Source organism: Nomascus leucogenys, chromosome 9 (assembly GCF_006542625.1).
Source record: "Nomascus leucogenys isolate Asia chromosome 9, Asia_NLE_v1, whole genome shotgun sequence".
Classification (NCBI taxonomy): Eukaryota; Metazoa; Chordata; class Mammalia; order Primates; family Hylobatidae; genus Nomascus; species Nomascus leucogenys.
Window position 1 is genome coordinate 57248565 of NC_044389.1, and position 11371 is coordinate 57259935.

Here is an 11371-nt window from a genome sequence, read left to right on the forward strand (position 1 = left end):
AATTATCCTTTAGGCTAAATATTGTTCTTCCCATAAACCCTCTTTTCAAGGATCAGTTTAAACCTAAATTCCTTTATCAGAGTGGAAACCAGCAGATTTCAGAGTCAGATGAAGAATTCATATCCACCTGGCTTTGAACATTATCGGCTGTGGGATGGTGTAAGTAAAATTTTAAGTGCATAATTTGGCAATAATCATCAATAAATATTAATGTTGATGAGGCCCCTGGGCCACATAAAGAAATAGGGAGTGAGGGGATTTGAAATTCTGGCCACTTCACAGAAATGGGTGGGAAGGGGCTTTTGACAGAGATAGAAGCCTATACTACATGAAGCAATTCCTCATTAAGAGTTCTCTCTCGTCCTTTATCCTTGTTGGAAACATCAGGCAAAGTCACTCTTGGTCTTAAAGTACTTTTACATCTAAATACCGCACTCTTCTATTTAATCCCTGTCTGTTGTAGATGTTAAGTATACAAAGAGGTTGTCACAGTTTGAAACATCGGGACTTCTGTCAAGTACTAGCTCCGGAACTCCAGTCCTGCTCGCCCTCAAAAACGGCTTGCAGCTGGAGGTTTACATTCCACTTCCTCTCCGCGAATCCTTACGCACAAGGAGGCGGGGCGTGTGTCCTCCGCGCGTGGTTTTGAGTAGCACCTTCTTGGGCACCGCCTGCCTCCACCCACGGCCGGGCCTTGACGTCATGGGCTGCGGCCCCCTCCCGGCTGAGCCTATAAAGCAGCAGGTGCGCGCCGCCCTACAGACGTTCGCACACCTGGGTGCCAGCGCCCCAGAGGTCCCGGGACAGCCCGAGGCGCTGCGCCCGCCGCCCGAGCTCCCCAAGCCTTGGAGAGCGGCGCATACTCCCGGTCTCCACTAGCTCTTCCAACACCCGGTCGTTTTGGCCGCAACTCGCGTCCCAGAGACCGAGTTGCCCCAGAGACCGAGACGCCACCGCCCCGAAGGACCAATGAGAGCCCCGCTACTACCGCCGGCGCCGGTGGTGCTGTCGCTCTTGATACTCGGCTCAGGTGAGGATTCACCGGCGCTGAACTGCTGGGCTCTCCTCCCATGGCAGGCAAAAGCTGTTGCCTCTTGAGTTTGGCTCTTACTTCTCTAAAAATCGCCCTTTGGCTCCCCCGACCCTGCGCCGCAGGAGGTGATCACTGTAGCTCCCTCCCTAGGAGGAAGAGAGAAGGGCAGATGTCTCAGACGTCCAGGACAAGGTGTCCCAGAGAATCGCTGTACTTTTTCTTTAGTTCAGCTGAGAAGACGGGAGAGATCATTTGAACCTAACCTTTCGTTTCACAGATTAAAATGATTAAAAAGACCAAGATTTAGAGAGGTGAAGTGATTTCCGCAGATCTTGGAGCCAGCAGTGTTTGCTGCCTCCTGCCTAATTCTCCATCTCCTCTGTCTAGTGATTCTTTCTTTACCTTCCTAGAGGGACTTAGAGTGTTCCGGCGAGAGGTTAAAAGCACCACTCTGATGCTGTTTTATGGAGACCTAAGAAAAAGCAAGATAAAGCGTTGGCTTAACTCTGGGCCCCAAATCTTACTTAGTACTCAGTTTATTATCTATGTAGTAATAATAATGATAATAATGAAAAATGACAATAATAATCGATATAATTAACCACTGTTTATATTATTTTTTACGTTTTATGTACATAATCTTTTAAAAATATGAACACATATTAAGAAAATCTGCTATTTATATCTAGAACCTGTGAAATAGGCCAGGATGGCATTCTAGCAAAAAAAGAAATGCATTTGGAGTGTGAAGTGATGGGAATTTTTAGACATTACCCATCAAGTTATTGTGTTAGATTAATTTGCCAATTTGGCAGGATTTTTTTGATGTGGAAATTAATGTGGATTATCTGTGGAAAAGAAAAACTTCATAAAATCAGCTCTGTAATTGGGACAGCTGAATTTGCTTGCTGGCAAAAAATGTAAAGTTTCTTTCATAGAAATGACTCAATCACAAGCAATAGCACATGTGCAATAACTGCTTTGATGTCAAAAATAAACATTTCTACCTAACACAGCTGACTGGAGAGACAGGCACCCTACTTTACCTTTTCTTTTCTTCCCTTATTCCCTCCCCTGCAGGCCATTATGCTGCTGGATTGGACCTCAATGACACCTACTCTGGGAAGCGTGGACCATTTTCTGGGGACCACAGTGCTGATGGATTTGAGGTTACCTCAAGAAGTGAGATGTCTTCAGGAAGTGAGATTTCCCCTGTGAGTGAAATGCCTTCTGGTAGTGAACTGCCCTCGGGAGCCGACTATGACTATTCAGAAGAGTATGATAACGAACCACAAATACCTGGCTATATTGTCGATGATTCAGTCAGAGGTGAGTAGAGGATAAAGCAAAAATATGGCCTATGAGATGTGGGTTTATATGAGCAAAGCTGCTCCAGAAGTAAAGCTGCTCCCCAGATTTTCTTGTGGCTTTATTGTATGTCCATCTGTTGGATAACCCCTAGGTAAACTGAGACAAAAAGAACCATAATGTGGGCACATCCTATATGGCCAGAGTGATCACAAATGGTGTATGTCTCATTTTTAAACCCAATCTTCACAATGACTTTAAGTAGGAATTGTTATCCTCATTTTACAGATGTGATAACTGAAGCCCAAAAAGGTTTTGCTCTAAGTTCCACAGGTAACAAGCAGATGAGATAGAATTAGAGCTCCAGTCTGTTTGATTCTATGCAGAAGAGACACTAAGCTCTTTCCCACTGTACTACATGACCCCCATTCTGAGAGACAAATTTAGACATTAACCATTCCTATCTACTTTGTATCTTAGCTTTTGTATCCCCTTCCCCCACACCACCCTTCCCCAGATAACTGCATTTTAACACAAATAAGGGAACAGAGGAAGTAATGGGACAGGAGGCATTAGACTTTAGCATTTAAGTACTAGGTGATGAGAAACTGATGGAATAATAATAATAATAATGCCATCTGGAAATATTAAAGAAGGGTGAATATACATAGATTTTGTATTGCTAAAATTACTCTTTAACCCCAAATCCCATTTGTTAGTTATATAATAGTGACCCATGGTTTCTTTCACTTTCCTGTTACCTCATATTTTAAAAAGGCCCTTTGCTTGGAGTGAAAGTACCAAAGTAAGAGAGAAATATTGCATACTTTGGAGTTTGAAGGAAGAAGAGGTTAACAATAAATAAGATCTAAATATCCTAATAGCATCCACTACAGAGGCAGGGCAAGATGGTTTCAGAGCTCTTGAAGGCCTTTTCTGTCCTGACTTGAGTTTCCCTGGCTTCTCCCCCTCTTTTCTGGTTCTCAGAACTGGTGAAGGGACATCAAGTGGTACCAGAGGGACAGTGACTGGGGTGAGTGGGAAGTGAGAATACCTTTAGTGAACACTCCACTTAATTCCCTTCCTTCTGAAAGTGTGCTTTTCTGTGAGGTGGGGAAGAGGTTCGTTTGTGCTTATTTTTGAAAGCATGAGATTAGACCCATCAAGGTGTCTAGAAACTGTTCTCTTAAACATGTTTCAAGTTGTCAACACTTCAGAAGGCCAAGTAAATGATTAGTAGTACAGATGATGACTGGTGCTCAAAATTGCAATGCATTGTGAAATAGAGTGAAAATATTGGCTGAACACCTTCAAAAGGCTAAGTTAAATGTCCATGATGTTAGTGCTTATTGCAACACTTCAGCATAGTGACTACTTATTATTTGCCTCTGTCTATAGTTTGTAATCTATTTGATAAAGTGAAGTTACGTTCATTCAAAATATTTCTTTTAAAGGACTTTTCTATCTTGTGCTTTTTTATCATCAGAAAAAAGTTTCAATATAAAAATTGCATAACCACCTCTTAAATATTTGCTACTAATTTTACTTTTGTTAAATGTTATTATAATAATCTGCTAAAATACTCAGTATTTATTTTCCATTTCCTTAATCACAGATATTCTATCTTTGATACCCTAGTTGACCTTCACTATGTTTGTAATATTTTGTATTTAATGGGTGCTGCATGACCATTATGACTAATGGTATTTTCTTTTTACTGAAATCTGTTTGCTAAATATTCACTTGGATAAACCTCGTCAGACATTAGTGTAACAAAATGCACAGCACTAACATGCAAAGTCCTTTCCTATCTTTAGTATGTGGGTAAACTACACCTTGCATAACTGCAAGACTGAACAAAAGTTTCTGTGGATCTGATAAGATAAATCTCTGAAGCACTGAATACAAATATTCCTGGGCTCCTGTTTTTACATAGATTGACCACGAAAATGAGCTCCATGGAAATTATCAATTTGATTGTAATCTGTTGTTATCTGGGAGTTGGAGCATTGTAACATAGAGTAACTCTAATTTATAATTCTCAGTTTTTTCCACCTGCAAGTAGTACTCACTAATTCCCAACTATAATCATGAATGGACACTACTCTCAGGTAGAAAAAACTGAAAATTATGAATTAGAGTTATTCAATCCTCTCTAACTTTTATATTGTGTTAGGTAATGAGGCGCGCATGGCTGTTACCCCTGTGAGCGCTCACCACTATAACATGTTTCTCTCATGTCTCTAAAATGATATTCAAGTTTGAGAGACTCTTGTCAATAAATCTTTTCTTTTTTAGTTGAACAGGTAGTTAAGCCCCCCAAAAACAAGACGGAAAGTGAAAATACTTCAGATAAACCCAAAAGAAAGAAAAAGGGAGGCAAAAATGGAAAAAATAGAAGAAACAGAAAGAAGAAAAATCCATGTAATGCAGAATTTCAAAATTTCTGCATTCACGGAGAATGCAAATATATAGAGCACCTGGAAGCAGTTACATGCAAGTAAGTTTTCATAAAGCATATAGAATTCTGTATTTCTAGCACCATGTCTGAAACCCCTAACTGCAGGAAACCATTTATTTTTCCAATGTATAAACCAAGGGTCAGTAAACTTTTTGTTAAAGCACCAGATAGTAAAGATTATAGGCTTAGTGGGCCAAGATTGTTATATGTACTTAAACAACCAATTAAAGTGTAACCATTTAAAAATGTAAAAATTGGTGGGTGCAGTGGTTCACACCTGTATTCCCAGCACTTTGGGGAGCTGAGGTGGGCAGATCCCTTGAGCCCAAGAGTTTGAGACCAGCCTGGGCAACATGGGGTGAAACCCCACCTCTACAAAAAATACAAAAAAGTTTAGCCGAGTACCATGGTGACAGCCTGTAGTCCCAGCAGTCTGGGAGGCTGAGGTAGGAGAATTAATTGCTTGAGCTCAGGAGGTTGAGACTACAGTGAGCCGTGATCGCACCACTACACTCCAGCCTGGGTGACAGAGCGAGGCCCTGCCTCAAAACAAAACAAAACAAAAATGTGAAAACTATTCTTAGCTTGCAGGTTGCTTAACAAAACAAAAAAGCAGCAAATGGCCAGATTTGATCCATGGGCTGCAGTTTCCTGACCCCTGGTATAAACCATTATTTTTTGTGCATGCTCGTGCTCTCTCTCTCTCTCTCTTTCTATATATATATGTGTGTGTGTGTGTGTATGCATTTTTAAAAAACTCCTTTAAAAAAGGACCTAAAGGTAATTTTTGCATAATCTTTCATGTTGTTTTAACCTCCTCCCCCCTTACCTCCCACAAGCAGCTAGCACATTAAATAATAGTGGAATGTATCAACCGCATAACAAATCACTGAACTCATCAGTTGGTCATAAAAGAAACACAAAGAATGACAAGGCGTGTCTTCTTGGAATATCACACCCAAACTAATCTCAACTTGTTCTTATACTAATAGATCCTTAGTTAGAATGCATTCTGTGTCTCATTATTTAAAATACGAGTATATGGCATAACTTTTTTAATGTCGGAATTAAATGGTTCTTTATGATCTGGAAAGTAAGCTTAAAATACACTGAATGTTTTTGTGATTATAATTTTTAAATGTGAATTGTTTGCAGATGTCAGCAAGAATATTTCGGTGAACGGTGTGGGGAAAAGTCCATGAAAACTCACAGCATGATTGACAGTAGTTTATCAAAAATTGCATTAGCAGCCATAGCTGCCTTTATGTCTGCTGTGATCCTCACAGCTATTGCTGTTATTACAGTCCAGTAAGTATGACATAACTTACAAATTCTTAATACAATAATGGGAGGTTAATTTTTTCAGTATTTCTCTCATACTCTACTCTGGTATTTTAGATGAATTATTGTATTGTTGTCACATGATCTTTGGTTTCTATTTTTATATTTTATTGACAAATATCACAGAAAGTGGTCAATGTTTATGACTTGTGGCCACCATTGAAATTTAACCTGTAAAGCCCTTTTACAGAAGATCTAGAAATTTTTTGAACTTAAATAATTGAAGGTTTTATTTCATGTTATTTTGCTACTCATGGTTACTTTAGAATCTCAGAAAATACTTATATATACTGTGAAATCCTATGCTTCATCAAGCCTCAGAAGCTAATTAAGACCTGGTTTATAGGAGGTTCGTAGTATCAGACATACTGCTTCGATACTAAAAACGACAAAGAACTACAAATCATCAGCAGTAAAGAGTAGATATGTTTTCTGCTCATATTAGAATGCAAAATTCTGAGTTAGGAATATTATAACATGGTACTAATTTACTTAGAGCTTATGCTTATTTTGTTACTGTCAAATATGAGAACTCAATTATTAAAAATAAATTTCCATCATAAGACATGGCATAGCAAACAAGGACAATTCCATTACTGTTTCACTCCAGCGTATCTTCCCTGTGCTCATAATAATAGATCACACACTTCACTTCATGGCCAGTGAATGTTAGGACTAGACTGTCCCAGGTAGTAGGCACTGATGGGTGCATCAAAATGGCATTGTCTGTCAAACAGAAGTCACTGAATAAGGGAAGTTGGGGGAGGACATGAATGGCTCTGTCATGACTCATGTGCTACTTGAGCTTGGGAAAAGCAAGGGACTCATTCTTCTAATTTTAGGTCTTGGTAAATAACTTTAACAGCTATCCACTTGTGTACATGATCTACCACGACTACCGTTCAGGAAACAAGGGGTTATCTTCTGCCATTGTTTACAATTATTTTAAATTTAGATGAGATCATGATAAAATGACACATAAAAATTGTTTCATCATGCATATCAAGTTTGATATGTAGCTTAAATTTGTTTTGCACACCCTAGAATTTGTCCTGGTTTTTTAGTACCTCAAGCCAGATATGCAAAGGGGTTTAGGAGAGACACTCTCAGACAAACCATTATTATTTTAAAGGATAGAACAAAACAATCGCTAGTTAAGGAAGATGTTTTGTCATAATTAAACTTGTAGTTATTCGACTTGAAATATTTAGTAATTTTATGGGAAAGAATGGATAGATTTTGTTAATGTTAGCACTCTTAAAATTAAGCAGTGGCTTTTTTCCCCTTGTCTCCCATATTCTCCTTGTGTTTGAAACATAAACACTAAACCTAAGCAAAAGTTGCTGGGTTTGTTTTCATAATTGAGGTGAGTTTTTCCCTCAACTATTGCAATAAAAGAAAACTTTTTGTGATTTTAATGATAATGTTTTGTGGTGGGTTAAAGACCTCCTAACAACAGGGGTTTTTTATACAACAACAAGAAGTTTTTAAATAATTGAGTTTTTAAAGTGGAAAGTCACAGTAAATTAAACTAGAAGGATATATTTTATACCTAGAAATAAATAAAGCTCAACTTGTTTTGTAAGCCTGTTTTAAAAATATTTAATCATTTAATTTGTGTAAATATAGAGTCCTCCTATGGCAAAACTATACCATCATCTTCTCCAATTGTGCGTGGCAGCTGTGCTAAGTTCTGCAAAAACAAGACATATGGATGTGTTTCATACCTTCTCAGAATTGGTATATCAAGACACATTTATTTAAATATAAGCCCTCTGGAAATGGATTTATATAAAGTCAACATAAATACCCCCTTAGAAATTGGTAATATTTTATAGCCAGGTTTAGGTTTAGTGTCAAGTATAGTGATTGCTGGTCTATCACTACTCATGAAGTGGAACCCCCTGTACTCATAAAAACCCCAATCAAACATATAGATGAATAGAACTTTGATAACATTAGAGTGCCTTGTTCTCTGAAGGCTTAGAAGACGATACGTCAGGAAATATGAAGGAGAAGCTGAGGAACGAAAGAAACTTCGACAAGAGAATGGAAATGTACATGCTATAGCATAACTGAAGATAAAATTACAGGTTTGAGTTTTAAAATATATCTTTAGATCATATCCTATAATTTTGAAAAATTTAACACTATATAATCTCAAGAAAAATATGGAATGTGTTCTTAATTATGTATATACTATGAACAATGGCTATGTTAAAGTATTATTCTTTGAGTATAAGATGGAATTCAATATTGAGAATAGACTATGTGTTTAATCAGTATTATTAGGCATATAAATATGAGAGACACTGGTCCTATTCTCAAAGAACTTATTGTTTAGTAGATAGGAAAAAAAATGTAAGAAATCAGAATACTACGGATGTAAAATAAATGTCATGAGAAAGGAACCAATGGAGTATGAGAAGTTTCCAGTGAAAAACAGAAAGAATCCAGTGGAATTTATTTAGGGAGGAGGAAAAGATGTGTTCAGGGTGGCCTTGGAAGTGAACGTTGAAGGACTAGTGAGATTGGTTCAAGAAACCGTGAAGGGAAAGAAGGGGTTATACTGAGAAATGGAATAGATAATTTTAGAAACTTGTGAAAAATGGCTTAATCTAAATGAGTGTTAGGGGAGATACAGTTGTGATGACAGGCTGAGCTCACATGGTGGAGAGCCACAGTTGAGGGTGCTTGCACTGATAATGTGAGGGCATGGAGACAGACAATAGGTTGAATGCTCTTTTTTTACAAAAGGAAGTAGAAAGGGAAGGGGATGTAAATTTGATAAATAGGTTGGTGAAAACATATATTTTATTTTCTAGTAAAGAGAGAGAACTGAGCATGTTGTAGGTATAAAGTAAAAAGGTGTGAAGAGGAATATTTCATTGATAATGAAAGTGAGCAGCTAGGGAAGAAAACTCCCAGAGGAAGAGGGAGGCAAGGAAATCAAGAACACACTTAAAGTTTGTCAGAAGGAACTTTATTTCCTTAGACATTCAAGAAAGATGATGTCATTTCAGTTAGTGATTGTCTAACTTCAGTAGGTTTAAGAGTTACTTGAGGGCTGGGCACAGTGGCTCAGGCCTGTAATCCCAGCACTTTGGGAGGCTGAGGTGGGTGGATCACCTGAGGTCAGGAGTGCAAGACCAGCCTGGCCAACATGGTGAAACCTTTTCTGTACTAAAAATACAAAAAATTAGCTGGGTGTGGTGGTGAATGCCTGTAATCCCAGCTACCTGAGAGGCTGAGACAGGAGAATTGCTTGAACTGCAAGGCGGAGGTTACAGTAAGCCAAGATTGCGCCATTGCACTCCAACCTGGGCAACAAGAGCGAAACTCCATCTTAAAAAAAAAAAAAAAAGAATTACTTGAGATGCTTGTTGAATATGCATATTCCTAAGCCCAGCCCTAAATCTACTGAATCAGAATTCTATTTTTAATGTACACTCCAGATGGTTCTGATACTTGAACAACGCTATATTTAGCATTGGTTAAGTACAGATATTTTGTTCTTAGTCTATTGCAGAATTAGCTCCATAATTCATAAAATGGGTAATTATTCATACCAATGCTATGCTCAGTATTTATTGCATCAAAATTTTTAATGTATTGGCTTATTGTGGTAAAGCTAAGACCACCAATGTGAATAAGCATGGATTTTTGGTTATTTTAGTGCCACTGAGATTTTTTAGCATAGATCCCAGAATTATTTTAGGAAAAAGAATATGCTGTGCCAGCACATAGTGGGTGCCTATTAACTGGTAGTTACTATTATTATGCCCTTGGTACTAATTTTCCTAAATTAACTGTATATCATAAATACTCTGAGACAGTTAATCTTTGATTTTAATTATGTCCACTGCATAGATTTGGTTAGGAAAACTATTTCTCATGACTGCTGTTGCATATTTATTAAGCAGAATTTGACGCAACAGATTTGAGCATATGCAGACTTCTACTGAAGTAGGTGTATAATCAAAGCAGGTGTGAAAGAGGAACTCAAGCCGAAGTAAGAGTTGGTTTCTGAAAAATCTTAGCATTTCTCATGCGATGTACTAGGAAACAACTGACAGAAATTCTGATTCCTGATTATGCTTTAAAGTTTCTTAAAGCTCTGCTGGAATTGAGCTTATCTGTAACATTTTGCTTTATTTTATTTTTTCACAGGATGTCGCATTGGAGTCACTGCCAAGTCATAGCCATAAATGATGAGTCGGTCCTCTTTCCAGTGGATCATAAGACAGTGGACCCTTTTTGTTATGATGGTTTTAAACTTTCAATTGTCACTTTTTATGCTATTTCTGTATATAAAGGTGCACGAAGGTAAAAAGTATTTTTTCAAGTTGTAAATAATTTATTTAATATTTAATGGAAGTGTATTTATTTTACAGCTCATTAAACTTTTTTAACCAAACAGATTGAGAGTTTGAATATTAGTTTTGATATTGCAAGACTCCAGTGTATTTTTCTCCTAACAGTTGTTTGATCATTTAAAAAGGCTTTTCTCCCTCTTTTTACTGTCTTTATGTTGATTTTTAAAACTTATTTTTTTATTAGATGACACTCTTCATGGGAGAATTATAATCTAGAGTCACATAGTTCTCCCGCAAACATGAATGTTTATAATAATAATCCCAAATTGGTCTTACTTATCCAATGTAGAACTTAAACCAAGTTCTGTTAATTATAAAAGAATCTAGAATCAAGATAAGGTGCTACCTCTCTGTTACAGTGGACCTAGATATTATAAAAGAAAGCAAACTCACTGCCCATCACTATGACCATCATAGACAATGAGAGAAAAATAGGTTTGAATATTACAAAAGTGACATTTTAAGAGAACTAGGAAGTATTTACATTTGAGACTTCTTTCCCTAATATCAAGACATGAATGTATGAGGTATCTAAAACCCACTCCTTCTTTCCCTCCTCTTGTTACTATTTTCTTACAGTATTGTATTTTAAACAAATGTGTGTGTATTGGTGGTGGATGCTCTTTCAAGAACACTTAAGGTTATGGGATGCCTCACAGTTTGATGTCTGGCTGATGAACTAAGTTGCCTACTTACAAAACAAAACAACCTTTATGATATGTGTATGGGGGGGGGATGGGGAATATTACCAGCAATCATCTCATGGAAGAGAAATTCATGAATGAAAGGTGCGTTAAGCATCAACACCTTCATATGTCTCTGGCATATTATCCACCAGATCCTTGCCCAGTG

At 37.6% G+C, this 11371-nt stretch overlaps 1 protein-coding gene across 1 annotated transcript; it reads left to right on the forward strand.

Annotated features, from left to right (window-relative positions):
• Window positions 1-722: 722 nt before the first annotated feature.
• On the forward strand, window positions 723-10565 carry AREG (amphiregulin). The gene is made up of 6 exons (XM_003265747.4): window positions 723-1030; window positions 2114-2362; window positions 4640-4841; window positions 5958-6110; window positions 8125-8236; window positions 10314-10565. Exons 1-5 carry the CDS (start codon window positions 970-972, stop codon window positions 8216-8218), a joined length of 759 nt encoding a protein of 252 aa, XP_003265795.1. The 5' UTR covers window positions 723-969; the 3' UTR covers window positions 8219-8236; window positions 10314-10565.
• Window positions 10566-11371: the final 806 nt, after the last annotated feature.